Genomic DNA, 16,618 nt, shown 5'->3' with positions numbered 1-16,618 from the left:
ACACACACACACACACACAAACACACCTTTTTCAGTTAATTTCTTTTCCTTGGGGGTGTACATGAAAGGGAGGGACGCAGTACAGAGCAGTGCATTATTCACGCTTTCCTCCGCAGCAATGCAACATGGGAGTTTACACTGCAGCTAAACCCCGCACGCCCATCTAGGTTTAAAGCAATTTGTTTTCACCATCACATTCACAATATGCAGGGCTTCCACCACTGCCCACTTTTATAGGAGGGATTAATGTGAAAAGCCAAGCAAAAAAATAGATTACAGATTCAGAATGTCTAAAGTTTGTGTCTCCTGAATAGGATCAGAATAATCCAGTCTAATACATGTAAGAACAAAATGAAATCAACAAAACCACACAAAAAAACAGCGGAAAAAATGTAATTTCTCACCAAACCATCTGGTGTGGAAGAGGATTATCTGGTGCCGTTTTTTGATTAATATTAAAACTATGCCAGTGTGCAGATGGCTTTAAACGCTCTTTTTTTATAAAAACTAGGCGAATTGAAGTCCTGGATGGCTTTAACAAGGTGAAGGGAGTGGGGGGGGAGGGGGAACAGCAGACTGAGCTCTGACAATGCGTCTCTCCCCTAACCTCAGAGCAGCGAAGGGATTACCGTGATTTATGTTTTCCTGGCATGTTTTCAGTTTCACAACACGAGGAGGTGAAGGTCGCTCCGCTCGTCTTTAAGGGCAAAACTTAAACTCCGTGGGCCGCTTCTCCGCGGTCATTAAACCAAAATATTCAACACACCCAGGACTGACTATCGACCGCTGGTGTTTGTTCACTTTTAATGTGTTCCTTAATAAAGTTATGGAAGTGATCCCTCATGGCATTCTGGCCAATAACAGCGTACACATGAATCAAAGTTATACTCATTCTCATTCTGCTCCACCAGAGTTTCACCAGCCTTGCTACACCGGTTAATATTGACAGACAAGGAGGAGAACCGTAGCACAAAACACTTAAAACTGCTAAGGGATAAAAATAATATAAATTATGTGGCATGTATAACTTGTGGATGCATTAAAAATAAGCATGCCATCTCTTAGTTTTGAGATATTGGATGTTTCACAATCCTATTCCGCAATCACCAAACAGGAATTAAAACATGAGCACTGAGGTATCAGTATTCTCCCATGTTACCCATTTATTTTGTGTATTTGTTTGTTCATCATATTTAGTTTTATTTAAGTTTAAATGAATTAGTAGCTTTTCATTAGGGGAATTGGATGGCACACTTATGTACAAACAGCAGTGTAAAGCATGCTGATATCATTCTGACGGCATTCTGCTGTCACCTCCTTCCATGTCTCTGTCCGTACAGGTTCTGATAAAACAATCTGTCTGCTTTGGGTTTTACAATCGAACAGCAATCAATATTAGAGACAACCAGACCACTAAAAGAAAAAAGAAAAAAGAAAAAAAAAGGTTCCACACGGTTATGTTGAAAAAGCAATCCTGCCTTGAATTTGTTATCAATATTAACAAATCGTTTGGCCAAATTGACTGGAGCTATGCCTCAGCTCTTCTCAGAAAAAAAAGAACAAAAAAACCCCAAAAAAAACAAGAGAAGACAAGGAAATTGTCTTTTCTACCTTTTTACCAGAGGGAGAATAATAAGGTGCTGGCTGCATTCTTACATAAGATCCCTGCACCTTACTCCCTGTGTATGAAGAGGCTAGGCATGTGGAAAGCAATGCATATTCAAAAGCCCTTCGACCATTACACAATTGCAACCCCCCCCCCCCCCCCCCCCCCCCCCAAGTGTCTGGCAGCAGACCGGTTAACATGGCGTGTAGCAGGCTTTACCGTTGAGGTTTAAACCAAGGACAGAGATGATGGTCAGAGATGCTCGTGTGCAGGAATCCATGTTCTCTGCCGCCAGCCTTTCTATCTACCTCTCTAACACAGTTTATTATTTTTTTTCCTCTGCATGCCTCTTGTTTTTGATTGGCTTGCGCACTGATTGTGGAGTTTAATTCCAGGTTTTTGTTTGTATGTTTCTTTTTGAGGGGGGGGGGGGGGGGGGGGGATTTAGCGGTATTGTGCTGAGATTTGTGGTCCCATCATCCGGATTAAGATGCTGTGTATTGTCGTTGTTTCTCCACTGCAGAAACACACAGGCGTCTTTGCCTATTATGTCACTCCTTTCGTCAGATCAGGATGATCAAGCCAAGAGGATGATATGCAACCGGAGCCGGGAAACAATGCAGAATTTCACAATAAAGTCAGAGAGAGAAAGAGAGTAAGAGAGAGGGGGATGGAGGGAGAGGCAAAGATTCACAGGAACATTTCATAAAAATTCTCTCAGCTTCCGAGAAATCCCTTACACACACACAGGAAAAAAAAAATCTGAGTTTCAACAAAAATATGTTTAAAAATAAATACAATATGCCCATCATAACTACTCTGTAGAAAACTACCTATGTTTGTTTCTGGAGAGAAGGAGGTGGTTATGAAATGTTTGTTGGAACATGTCACACTGCAATGACTCCTGGCTCCAGGGGCTTGCATGTTTTGGGAAGATCCCCATGGCGGCTGGTTACTGTGTCTGTGGGTTCTCATCACACCCCTTGGAGGGAAGTAGGGTCTGACATTAACAGAACAAAAACAACCCAAAACAAGCCATAAAAAAACCTTAATAACAGTTGTGCCTTCCTGTGTTTGTACACATGGCTCATGTTTACCATTTTTTCTATGGAGGGAGAGAGTATAAATTGCTCTGCTGTGTTGAAAGTGCCACGCTACCTTGTGTCCATTCTCTGAGGACTTTATGTTTTCTCTTATTTATCAGTCATGTTGACAGAACTGAGCGAGTCCCCTTTTGGTCTTCATTACATTCGTCCTTTCTTACGGCTTTGTCACTCTGCCTTCTGGTGCTCTCTCTCTTTCTTCTGTCGGATTACTTCTTTTGTCATAATAAAGGAAGGCGCGCATTTTGTGGTGATGTACAGAGGAAAGCCACTGCAAATGCCTGCCTTGTCTGTGGTTCTGTCTGCCTGTCCCTAAGGTGAAGAAAAGACCTTGCACCTGGCGCTGGGTGGAGAGCTTTTCGCTACGGCAGGATTACAGCAGGCATTTCTTTACGCCCTCCGTCCTTTCTGCGCAAACGAAACTCACAGAACGAGAGGTGGGGACATCAGAGGAAGCCGAACATCGAGGCAAGACGTCTGAACCGGACGAAACCTGAGCAGTGAGAGTCAGACGCATGGACTGTGTACAGGAAATCAGTATTCAGCTCCTCAGAAAGAAACGTGCAAATGGACTCACTCCAAGTATTACATTTATGACAACCAAAAAAGCTAGACGCTGACAGATAGATAGATAGATAGATAGACAGATAGATAGATAGATAGACAGATAGATAGATAGATAGATAGATAGACAGTGATGGACTCAGTGGTGTGGATATACAGAGGGTAACCCATTTGGAATGGTACACAATGGACCATGTGGTGCTGAACTTGAGAGCTTTCAGTACAGTCTAAATGGCTCATTGATGCTTCAGTATCTCCGTCTGAGCTGCAGAGACCTTGCACAACACGTTACTGCACGCATAACTGGAAGCATTTTCTCAACAGCATAATAAAATGTTTATTCATTAGTGCACTCTTTTATGTGCAGATCATTCCTCCTGTCCCCTAGGGGCAATATGTGTGTGTGTGTGTGTGTGTGCGTGCGTGTGTGTGTCTGTGCGTGTGTGTCTGTGTGCGTGTGCGTGTGTCATAAAAATGACTGTCACTGCCACAGCTGTGTGAAAAGGAGTCATTGAATTACTGTGGAAGAACTGTCAGTAACTCTGAGAGGAATCACAAAGGAACATGGAGACGTGATCCGAACATTCACAAAGTCCGGCGCGTATTAAAGAGTTATTATTAAAACTACAAGCCTTAATCAAAGGCGAGCAAGAGCAAAGGCCAAAAACTTTTGCTCTGCTTCTGAATGTTTGCTTTCTTTTTTCAGCTTTCTCCTTTTTATTTTCCAAAACTGAGCAAGACAGGGGACCCAAGCAAACACCCGTCTACAAGCACCTCCACTGGAGTCCAACTGAAAAGAAAGAAATGGCAGCTGTTCTTCCACACAGTTTAAATAACCACCAGAAAATGGACCTGACTAGTTATTTTGTACTGGATGAACAGCACAACTCCAACAATACGCTTAAATAAAAACTGTTTAAGGATTGTCAGGCATACATATGACACCGTCTTTGTAATGCTTGAGGGACTGTTACTTATTGAATAGGTGCTTATGATTCATAGCAGTGAGCTGGGAGTTCCAGTCAGATTACTGAAGGTCAAATTAGACCATTGATGGACAGTATAGACACCATATAGATTTTACAGTACCACTCCGTGGCAGATATACCTACTGTAAGTCTTCCTTTCATTTTGTCTGTCTGTTTTCCTTAAATTCAAAACATTAGCCAGTGTCCTTGGAGGCACAGAGGAACAGCTAATCCTCTTCCTGCAAAAGGTGCTTTCATCTATTTCTATAAAAAGGAAAGAGAGAAAAAAAAAGGAAAAAAAAAGAGAAGTCTACATGTAGCAGTGGTGTTGATTCTGTGGAAATATGATACATTCCTTCATTCTTTCCTGCCAAAGCTGTTGACAGTCCACCAATACATCTTGATATAGAGACAGATTTATTCCGTGGTCCTGCCAGCAGTGAACTGAATGAAGTCCCAGCCAAGCAAAGCTGAGAGACACTCACTTTTTGGTGCTGTTGGAGAGAGGTGCGCATGCGATGGGGGGGGGGGGGGGGGATCGGGGGGGGGGGGGGGGGGGTCCCATGTGGCTCCTCGTGTCATAACCGTTCATCATCTATTTTAGATATGAAATATTTCAAACATGAAAAATGCGAGGAAAAAAAAGTGGCTGAAAATCCTGGTAAGAAATCACTCTCATCCATTTAATTATTCATTTATTCCCATTGTCCTTCACCGTTTAACTTTAACCAAAGCTATGCAGATGCCATCTCTGTCAGTTAAAGGCGTCACAGGAGAGCAAATTAAGCTTCAAACTGGTCAGTGGACCATACTATTTTACATGAAATTCTTACTGTCTGTGCCTGGCTCTGCTTGCTATTGTCAGTGCTGCTAACGGTATAGATTTTAGGCCGTTCATTTAATGGCGGAATAAAACTGTGGCTTCTTCAGCCTTGTTTATTCCATCGAATAGTACAGTCTAAACAAGTACATGACCACAGTCTCTCAGGGTTACAGCACAGCCACAATATAAAATGCAATAAAAATGCAACCTATGTAAAATGCATGCTCTCCGCAGCTTTACTCACTCAGATCTTAAAAAGGCCTGACCGCTGCACGTCTGCATGTGTGTTTTTCTCGGTGTATGCCACAGACCTTACACATTATTTAGGGTCAGGAAACACATCACTGCTTTGGATTCCCCTGCAGCTGACTCATTCTCCTTCAGGAAACGTGAAGTCAGAAAGGTTTAGTAATCGCGGTTTATTTTTAACCGATTTGACAATACAATCTCAGGGCTTTAGCAGGCTGTGAAAAGAGCCAGAGGTTAAACCACTTTCATCCCTGTCACACACACACAGGCACACACACACATACACACACATACACACACACAGGCGCACACACACACACACACACACACGTGCACGCACACAAACACACACATACACACACACATGCACACACACACACACGTACACGCACACACACGCAGACACGCACGCACACACACACACACACACACACGCACGCACACACACACACACACACGCACACACACGCACACACACACGCGCACACACACGCGCACACACACACACACACACACACACACACACACACACACACACATACAAATGCACTCATGCACTCACACTCACTTGCACACACAAATTTTGAGAAACCTTTCCCGCATTTCTTTTTCTTGCCTTTGTTTAAACACAAAAAAGGGCTCATATAGTGTTGTTTTTTTCTCATCTTATTTGTTGAATGTTAAGTTCAAATCTGCAGAGAAGCAAACCAGATTTCCTGTCTCCTCCAGGCAAATTCCTAAAGAAGTCTGCAACCAAGCGTCTGAGAGACCACTTTTTTCCCCCACCAGCACACAATTACAGGAGATTTGTTTAAACTAACCTCGTTTGGCAAATGCAATTGAGAGGAAGTCGCTATGCTGTGGCTTCTTTTCTGGGCATCCTGTTGCAAATGATTTGTTTCGTACGCCCTTTGTTAGTTAGCTCTCTCTCTGTCTCTCCAGCATCTCTGTGTCCTTGGTGCTTGTGATTTGTTTATGATAATGCCAGCCACACTGACTCACACATTCCTGTGCAGTAACACCACTGTGACTTAATGACTGTCAAACGAGGGCCATTCGTATTCCACGCTAACGCTTCAAAAAAACCTCACTGTAACAGCGCCAATGTCATCACGTGCACCACGCCTGTAATGAGGGAGATGCTTTCCTGCATGTGCTGGGTCAGCAAATATCCAATTTCAGACTGATTCATTGTTGCATGCGTGTGTGCGTAAGTGTGTGCGTGTATGTGTCTGTGCATGTGCGTGCCTGCATACATGTGTATGTGTGTGCGTGCGTGCTACACCCCCCTCTCCCCCCCCCTTTCGGGGATCCTCTCCCTCCCTCCACACTCACCCCCGGCCCCTTGTTCTCTCAGAAAGGAGAGACAGTCAGAGCCCATGTTCTCCATCTAAATTCATCACCCAATTCAGTGACAAGGGCACAGCAAATACATCAGATACACACCTCCTTCCCCGGTACCCCCACCCGGATGGGGGAGGCGCTGCCGGCTGACAAATGGAGCTGCTTGTCACAATCCTCAACAACTGTAATCTCAGATCAAAGAATGGAGGAAGGCAAGCTACGGAAACACCAATTCACAGCCATGAAATATTAACTGCGGCTGCGTGCTGGGGCCTGCCGGGGAGAGCCAGGCCTTCTCTCAGAGAGAGAGCCGTCAGAGACAGACGGACAGACAGACGACTGAGACACGCAGGTGGCTGGGGTGATACGGACGGACGGACAGAAAGAAACACGCAAAGAGAGGAGCGGACTGACAGACAGACACACTGAGGCAGGCGTACACAAAGGCATTCGCACCAGCTGAAAAAAACACGAGAGAGCCATGGTGTAACAGACTCACAGACAGACAGACAGAGAGGCATTCCACGGTTCTGAGGGAATTAGCTAAGTGTCTCTTTTGCCCCTGCCGACTCTACACCCACAGTAATTCTTGTCAGCTGTAGCACTAGCACAGTCTTAGCACCAACATAAACTTTGCGCTAACACAGGCTTTGTGCTAATATACTCTTTGCACTAACACAGGCTTTGCGCTAACACAGGCTTTGCGCTAACACAGACTTTGCGCTAACAGAGGCTTTGCTCTAACACAGGCTTTGCGCTAACACAGGCTTTGCTCTAACACAGGCTTTGATCTTCCTTTCTGCTGCAATGCAGAGCAGGCTGGAACCCTCTAGCTACAGAGCAGGCATCCTCATGCGCACTCTCTCTCGGCATAACCTACAGCGGAGCTGCTACCCTCTCCAGAGGCGGCTGGCTGCTTTCACCATGCCCCGCCCTAACGCGTCTCCTTTCAGCTGACACAGATATCACAGCCAACAGGAGAAACGGCAGGCTTCAAAACAGAACAAAACAAAACAAAAAAAAGGTATTTAATATGCATTCCGCCAAATAGGATCTAACAAGCCAAACAAGTTTAATTGTCTGAATTTCTCATCAGAGAGACACGCCCACGCGCCCGACGCAGGGTCCAGTTTGCACGGCGATCTGCGGAGGGGTGCGTGTTTCATGCCGTCTCTGTTTCCTCGTACCGCGGTGGCCCACTGCAATTCTCATGCCACACTCTACTCTCCTGTGTCCTGAGAGGGAGTTCACCAAACAACTCAATCACTCCTCAAGGATTTCTCTTTTTTTTTGGATGACAGACCATGACTTCTGTTTCCCTGCTTGTGGTATTACTTTCACGCTTCCTCCATTGTGTGTAACAGTGCACCCTTCCTTGGAACGTTATAGGCTGCAGCTCCACTGCTTTAAACGTTCTGAGAAGAAACAGGCTGCTGCACGTACGTTTAGGAAACAGATGGATTCCGCGTACAACTAGCTAGTTCAATGCCACTGCAAGCTACAGCTCTCTCTCTCTCTCCCTGGCTCACTCAAATAACAGGAGACTATGACGGGGGTTTGGCTGCTTCAGTCTGCCCCAACGTAAAGATGGCTGTCTGTCGCCTTCCCATCTTGGCATGTTTCAGCAGAAGTATGGCATTGTAAGGAGCATCGCATGGTAAGGAGCAGGGCTTTTAACTGAAAGGTTGAAGGTTTGATTCCCCGCTGGGGCACTGCTAGTGTACCCTTGGGCAAGGTACTTGACCCATAACTGCCTCAGTAAAATATCCAGCTGTATAAATGGATAAGGTGAGTAAAAACTGTAAGCTAAGTAAGTCACTCTGGCTAAGTGCGTCTGCTAAATGACATTAATGTAATGTAATGTTTCCCAGGTAAGCCTGGAGAGGTGAGTCTGGAAAAGAGCCACACCTGAATGACGTTGTCCCTTTTCGCTTCCAGCCCAATAAAGCCGGCCCGAATCCCCCGCGGATTGCCTCAGTTATTGACTCGGGTCTTGGATGTGATTTGCGGAGCTCTGGGAGGGCGGCCGTGGCCGTGACGGTTGAAGGCGGTTTTAATACCTGCCCGCTTTATTGGCACAGTGATCAATCACACTGCCAGCCTGCCCCTGTGCCCCGGTGCCCAGCGGATCGGCCGCTCCGCCCCAGAAACTCTCTCTCTTTTCATCCTGTAATCGCCCCGAGAATCAGGGGAGTCTGGCGGAGGCTGACAGAGCATGAACACACCAAGAGGACCGAGAGGGCAGTATGGATGTGTGAGAGACTCTGCAGGTTGTGTGTGCTAGTGTATGTGTGTGTGTGTGTGTGTGTGTGTGCGTGTGTGTGTGTGTGTGTGTGTGTGTGTGTGGGTGATCCTGTGTGTGTGTGTGTGTGTGTGTGATCCTGTGTGTGTGTGCCCGTTAGTCCTACATGTGGTTGAGATGATCCAGCATGCCTTTGAGATGGTCATATGTGTGCGTGTCTGTATAAAATGAGGCTCATCGCCTTTTTTTCTGTTAAACCTTAACAAATCGGCACATTAATCCCGTTTAAAATGGTCAGGGCACTACCACCAGTTACAGCACGCAGTGCGAATTTATCAAACTTCAGATTTCGCCGGTCGCTGTGCCAGTCATGGTGCCAGTCATGCTCTGTCACGGCTTCACGGGCGCTGCCAGCAGCGAGGGGGGGGACAGACGATGACAGATCTGTGTCACTGCGCCTCCCCCCGCCCCGTCAGCGAGCAGCACAATGGAGCCAATCAGCACGTCTGGAGGGGCCCACCCGCGACCACACACGCTCTGCCTCCTGTCTGAGCGCTGATCTTTAGCGGGCTTTAAAAAGTTTAACAACTCGGGGAAGGAAAAAGAGAGGGAAAAAAGGAGGGAGAGAAGGATGTTGAATGCACAGTAACTACCAAGCACTTGAAATATGAATGCGTTTAATTAAAGCGGCCCGCATTACCATCTGGTCTTCAGATCCCGCATGTTTAATTAACGGCATATTTAAACGCGCAGCACTAATAACCAGTCTGAATAGCAGAATCTACAAAGGAAGAAAGGGAGTCGTGGAACACAATCCGGTGTTTGGGAGATGCCTGAAACGGCGGACCGCTGGGGCGGAGGGAAAAAAAGGCAAAAAAAGAGAGGAAAAGAAAAAAAAATTTACAAACGAGAATCGAAAATAGCCAGCAGCCAAACGGAGCTGGCTGTCCGGAGTTAGCCTGACTGGTGCGTTTTAGTGCGTTGTGCAGGCTTACTCTTAATGATAATATTTGTGAAACAGTCGAACACCACGAAAGGTTCCATTTAAGACCCAGCGGGGGCTCTTCTCCATGCTGCGACAGATCCATGCAGCTTCAGTCAGCAAGCTAATATCTCTTTCTGTCCCTCTCTGTCTCTGTCTCTCTCTTTCTCTCTGTCTCTCTCTCTCTCTCCTTTTCAGATTCATTCCACTCTCTCTCTCTCTCTATGTATCTACCTTATCTCTCTCCTTCTCTGTCTTTCTCCATCTCTTTCACTCTCTTTCTCTCATTTTCACTCATTCATTCCACACTACATTTTCACACCTCTTTCTCTCTGTCTCTCCCTCTCTCTCTCTCTGTCTCTCTCTCTCTCTCTCACTCTATCTCTCTCTCTCTCTATCTCTTTCTCTCTCCCTCTCTACTAGCCGTTTCTCTGTCTTCCTCTATCCGTCCCTCCCTTTCTCTCCTTCTCTCCCTCCAAACTGAGCAGGAAGTGTGAAAATGTAGGCCGGGTGATAATATTGCTTATACAGTATGTAGGCCACTGGGCGAATGGTGTCATCTGAGGCCAGTGTAAAAGAATACACTTCCTTGTAATGACAATATTCTTGAATCAATTTGATGACACAGAGTTTTGCCTTGTGCTATTTTGGCCACAAGTAATCTCTAGCTTTCCTTTCCAATCTAACAGAGGGCGGTCGTTGTAAATGAAAGTAATGGATTTTCTTTTCTCAGTAAGGAAATGCATCACAGCCACATATTAAAGTTCAAAACCAAAATATATGAACGATAAACAGCTTCCAATCTTCAATTTTCGCTTTGTCAGGGGAAAGCATTGTCTATTTAACAGTAAAATGCACAATCGATGTCATTACAACAAAGAATAGAAGAGGAAAAATACAGTTCTGTGTTGAATATACAATGGGCAGGGAAGAAAATGGAAACAATTTGGCTGTGCTATCTCTGAAACCTGAAATGAGTTATTGGAAGAGCACGCAGTGTCCTGAATGAATATACAGATATCATTCCTCTATTCCTTCCTCTCTGCTTTACCTTCTTCCATTTTTTTTTGTTTCTCTGGCGGAGAATTTGACATTTCGGTTATATAAATAAATAATAACCGCACAGCTGCGGTTCAAGTAAACGTTTAAAGGCCTCTTGCTAGTATTTACACATCGGGACGTTAAACAGCCCTCCGCCCCCAACGCCCCCCCACCCGCCTGGGCAATCTAGTCTGACTGCCGACCTTGACCGACGTTAGATGGAAGGGACACGTGCCACTCGATCACCTCGAGTGACTGGAGGACTGGGCCGACGTTGGGGCGGAACAGGCCTCGTTCAGGACTGGAGAAACAAGAAGTCTGTCTGCACATTGATTTGGCAATTATCGACCGACAGCGACCGAGCGGGGGAGCAGGGAGGGGGACTCCCGCGTGAATCAGAGAACGGCGAGCAAGACCAGCACTCCCCACCTAAAAAAAGGCAACGGGGGCACCGAGGACAAGGCCAGGGTGGGAAGCAGGAGCAACAGACTGAATCTGCCATCTTCCACAGAGAAATCAGAGAGCACTGCCTGGTACACAATGTCTGGGCTGAGAGACAGACCTGTCAAATTAACAGATAGTAAAAACACACACACACACCCACACAATATGCATCGCTCATTTAGATCCATTCTTCCTCTTTCTTATCCAGCATATGCCTCTATCCAGGGTAACTGTCTGTAAACTATTTATGGAGCTGGGTTTAGGAGGAGAAAGCCTCCACTCAAAGGAGCCGCGATCCCAAATGCTGTGTCTGTTCCACTTCACACCCTGCCCTGATCAATAATAAGCTGATATCTGAGATCAGAGAGGGAGAGCCGTGCAGTTCATAATCCTCTCACAGTGTACGACGCACTTCAGGGACAGAGTGCAGTTTTCAGTGTGCAGTCTGCAACGCCTTCATCACGATATGCCCGCGCCACACTCCCGACCCTAATGCTGACCCCGGGGGTGGCAGAGCTAGGCCCACTCCACAGGACCCCCCCACAGGACACCGCTCCCCCAATTACACATCTTTCACACAGATAATAACCAGTATTACAACCGGCTAATGATGCTTTCTGGAGAAATGGCATTTCGCCCATCTGCTAAGCTCTTCTTCCCCCTCTTTTTCACATTTTAATTGACTTGGGGGCGATCAGAGCGCCAGCGTGGCACACAGGAACGCCAGGGCACAAGACAACAGCCATGGACCAGAGCGAACTTCCAGGTGAAAAATGCGACAGGTGATGTTTGGCTATTTATTATTATCGCTTTTTTTTTTGCTGTACTTTAACAGTGCTGTAAAATGGTTCTTATCAGCCAGTTTCCAAAGGAACACCATTTAAAGACAAATCACTTGTTTAATTTTCATTTTTTTGCTCTGCAGAGCATTAAACCGGTAATTAAAATCTGACAATACTATCCAAAGCGGTTGCTCCCAACTGTTAAGGTAACGAGTTTTACTGCCAGCCAACGTTAAATTCTTCCCCTAAGAAAACTGAACACATGGGTTTTAAAGAATCGGGTGCCCTGCATTGCATATGGACAGACAGTCCAATTAAAGCTGTGTGTGATGGAAACAAGACAATTCTCTCTGAATTCTAAGCACCATCTCAATACTCAATAATGCTGGTGCTAGACAGGACATGCACTTGAAAATGATTCAGATGGGAGCACACTGTCGTCTTCTAACATTGTTAACAATGCAAAAAAACAAACCATGAAAACAAGCCCATCGAACGAAACAGTTTTATTAACCCCTTCAGTCTGAAAGCACCAGCCATGGAAATCTTTAAGCTAAAAATTACAAAACATGGATTTCATCCAAATCTTGCCTGCAGTTCTCACCGCTCCAGGCAAACTGCCTCAAAACCAACAGTCCACACATAACAGAGAGGGGGAATCCACTGCTGCTTCCTGACCACGGCCCTGAACGCCCGCGCTGCACAGAAAAAGCCGCTGTTATCTCCCTGTTAGCTAAAGACCAAGGTCTCCAACTACTGAGCAGCACTGCGTGTCTGTTCCGGCTCCAGGAAGACTTCTGAGCTCACGGGCTCGCTCACGCTGCCGCACTCGGATTCACGCGACGACTGAACCACAATCAACAAAACAAACCCGACAGCTTCCATTTCCTACAAATCTTCAATGGAGAAAATGCCCTATTATTCACGGCATATTTGACTTTTTTGTGATTTATCAGTGTATTTTTTTTCTTCCCTATTTTGTTAAAGATTTGTTCTGGCTACAACAGTACCAGCCCTGCGCTGGCTAGCACGTACTGTGCACACAAGATCGAATTCCCCTTGAGATTGTTAGTGTGATTCAGAGCGCCGTTCTTATTCCATAAAACATGATTCATCTAGCGAACCCACATATCCAACCTTGAAACGTCCTTTTGCAAAGATTGAGAAGGCAGGCGAAAAAAAACCATGTGCACTTTTCAGGTTTTCATACTTTTCAGCCGCACGAATAAAGGAGCAGGGAGGATGAAAAAGCAGCGATGGTCGTGCAATCAGGGCTTGCATAGTCTCCAGGAGATGCTTCTGCCAAAAAGAAAGGCTGGAGAGAAAGCGGTTCGGCGTGATCGAAGCATGGATGAAAGGGACGAGCCGAGGCCACAGAAATGTAGGGAAACATCAACGATACGCTCTCAGCAATCACACCGCTGACCCGACAGAACAAACCCACGGCCAGGCTGTCACCGCCACAGGCCTCCTTAAGATGTTCTGCTTAAGTGGCATCACTTCCAAGTGTGTCTCCCTCCAGGTCCACTCAAGCTTCACTGAGACCGTGTTTTTGATCGGCGATATTTCGGCTGAATTTAAACTACAGGGAGCAGTTTTAAAATGGAACACATAATCAGAGTTTTACGATTGCACGGGGCAAGCAAATAGATGAATAAATAAATCAATAAAATTCCTCTCAGATTCACGAGAAGCTGCTCAAATCCATCTTCTAGACAGGAAAGCTGGGTTTGAAGGCAGGATGACAGTGAAGACATGGTGAGTAATGAGACATTTGATTTCAATGTGACAGGACCCCCTTCTTGAGGAATCCACCTGAACCTGCGTTCACCGCTTCTGTTTCGCGAGTGGGAGGGGCTGGTTCAGACGCATTTCGTTAAACAGTTGTGTAATCGCAATTTTGATTTAACAGCCCTCCCTCCACGCGCCCACCTTCCTTCTACATTGATTTCCTTACTCCAATTACTTTATCCATGGACCCAAAATTTCGAAGCACTGCTTTAATTGGGCTTAATTTTGCTTGCAAATGGTGAAGTATGGTCTAAATTTGCCACGTTATATGGCCCAGAGGAGCTGCTGAACCTACGCAGAGTGGGCACAGCACTGTAATCTGAAAGAGTTTAATCTACATTAAATCAACGTGTTCAAAACTGCAAGGTTAAGAGTCCGCTTCTGCCCAGGAGAACACCTCCTGCTTCTCGTCTGTGGGCCACTTTCACAACCCACTTTCTTTTTTTTATTTGCTTATTTGTTTCTTTTTTTCTCAAACAAGGGATAAATGCACACTAATGACTCTTCCAGAAATCTCACCAAAAATCCAAGCATCTGCAAAATGTGACTGTTAGTAACTGAAGTATCTGAAGTATCTGACATTACAACCTCCCTTATTGCAACTCTTTCATAAATAAATAAACATGAAATGAATGTTTCATTCTTATCTGAGATCATTGTTGAGGATAGATAAAAACAAAGGTAAACAGAGAAAGGTGGCGAGTGTGTGATGAGTGGTTTTACGAAGAGCGCCGGGCCAAGGGCTAAATTTAATATGCAACTGACTGGACATCTAATGCTGAAACCATTTCAGCACAATTTCTTGTGTCTGGAAATTTATGTTTTTACCAAGTTCCAGAGGACACTGATAACCAGCGTAAATGAGTGTTTCATTGTAAATATATATATAAAAAAAATCTGCAGGTACATTCTGACACAATAAACAGTTCTGATGTGAGCAGAGGTGACTGCAAAGTGACATTAAAAAGAATCGCACAAATGAAGCTATTCTGTGGTTAAAGTCTTGATTTTCACAATGCCTGGATTTGGCTGTCTTCAAAGACCTGTGCATTGAAAAACCACAGAGAAATGGGCTCAGCTCACAGACTGATTTTATCTTCACACCCAGAGAAAATACTGAACATCAAAGAATACGCTTGTAAGACTAAAATAAATAAAAGGATACAGTCAAAGTTTTAAAACAAGATTAGAACAAAGTATTGCCCTGAGGATAAAACATCTTCACATTAAAATGTCTTTTTATAAGGCTGTGAATAGAGGAAGCAGGTCTAGAAGTAGTGGTACCACTGACTGACTGACTAGCTGAGCACCTGACTGCCTCCCACAGAAGTGAGCGGCAGTACCCCACCTCAACACTAGATGGCCAAAGAAATCAGCAAAGCAGATTCGGTCCCTGAAATGAGCCTATGCAAATCTTGCCTTAAATGTATTACGTGTTCCACCACTGTCACACAACCTGTCAGATAAATGGTATCCAACCACAGTAGGTGGGAGAGTGTAGCTACATTATTGAATGCTCGTACCACAAAGAATCTCTTCTAAGCTAGTTGAGTAAACCGATTAATTCAAAGGGTCACTGATTCAGCACAAGTCCAAGAGTAACCGCCGCTACAAAAACAGAATACTACGCCAACTGTAAATGTAAACTAAATTAACTGCCATCCTACCACTGTTCTGGTTGTACTGCTTTCATTTCACCAAGGTTACACAACACAATGGCGGGGTGCACTAGCACTACTGATGGGTTTTTCCATTGTTTAATGGTGCATGTAACTGTGTGTGTGTTTGTGTGTGTGTGTGTGTGTGTGTGTGTGTGTGTATGTGTTTTTGTGTGTGTGTGTGTGCATGTGTGTGTCTGTTTGTCTGTGTTTGTGTGCATGTGTGTGTGTTTGTCTGCATGTGTGTGTGTGTGTGTGTGTGTCTCACTGTGTCTTGCCCCTACCATTTTCCATGTGTTCTCCCTCACCGACACTGCCATCCGGCGTGGTCCTCTCGTAGTTGTCCTCGGGCAGGGGCAGGGCGCCTAACCTGGGGCCGGAGGAGCTCTTGCTGCTGGGCGTTTCGGATTCCTCCAGCCCGCTGTCGTAGCAGCTCTGCAGCGATCCCTGGTGCGGGTCCTGGGGCTGGCTCACCACGGAGAAGGTCACACGGCGGAACGGCTACAAGAGAAAAGAGTCTGGGGGTCACCATTCAGTACCACCGCTCTGCACCCGGTGCAGAGGGTCACTGCCACAAAGCACACCCGGAGCAGAGCTGCATCGCACACCTGGACCAGTGTCACACACCTGAACCAGAGCTGCACACCTGGACCGGTGCCACACACCTGAACCAGAGCTGCACACCTGGACCGGTGCCACACACCTGAACCAGAGCTGCACACCTGGACCGGTGTCACACACCTGAACCAGAGCTGCACACCTGGACCGGTGCCACACACCTGAACCAGAGCTGCACACCTGGACCGGTGCCACACACCTGGACCAGCGGCGCACCTGGGCAGGCAACCCACCGCACACCTGGGCAGGTGGACGTTCCCGGGAGCCACCAGGGTTAACAGAAAAGGATCCCACAGAGGGTCACCAATTATTAGGGGTGCTGATCATTTTCTCGTGAGATCACAGACTGGGCATCTGTATAGTGGGAACGCTCGCTGCAGCCCGTGGAGGTTAAGCACCTCGC

General features: G+C 46.0%; 1 protein-coding gene across 3 annotated transcripts in view; it reads right to left on the bottom strand.

Annotated features, from left to right (window-relative positions):
* The window catches only part of pcdh7b (protocadherin 7b), a 117,954-nt gene that overhangs the window by 40,671 nt on the left and 60,665 nt on the right, over positions 1–16,618 (bottom strand). For 2 of the 3 annotated variants that reach the window (XM_036551267.1, XM_036551268.1), the window contains one exon: positions 15,882–16,098. In XM_036551267.1, the coding sequence (XP_036407160.1) occupies positions 15,882–16,098 (217 nt within the window). The remainder of the gene's footprint in view (positions 1–15,881; positions 16,099–16,618) is intronic. The other variant, XM_036551269.1, reaches the window with a different exon arrangement.

This window comes from Megalops cyprinoides, chromosome 18 (assembly GCF_013368585.1).
Source record: "Megalops cyprinoides isolate fMegCyp1 chromosome 18, fMegCyp1.pri, whole genome shotgun sequence".
Taxonomy (NCBI): domain Eukaryota; kingdom Metazoa; phylum Chordata; class Actinopteri; order Elopiformes; family Megalopidae; genus Megalops; species Megalops cyprinoides.
This window is presented reverse-complemented; position numbering and strand designations above follow the sequence as displayed.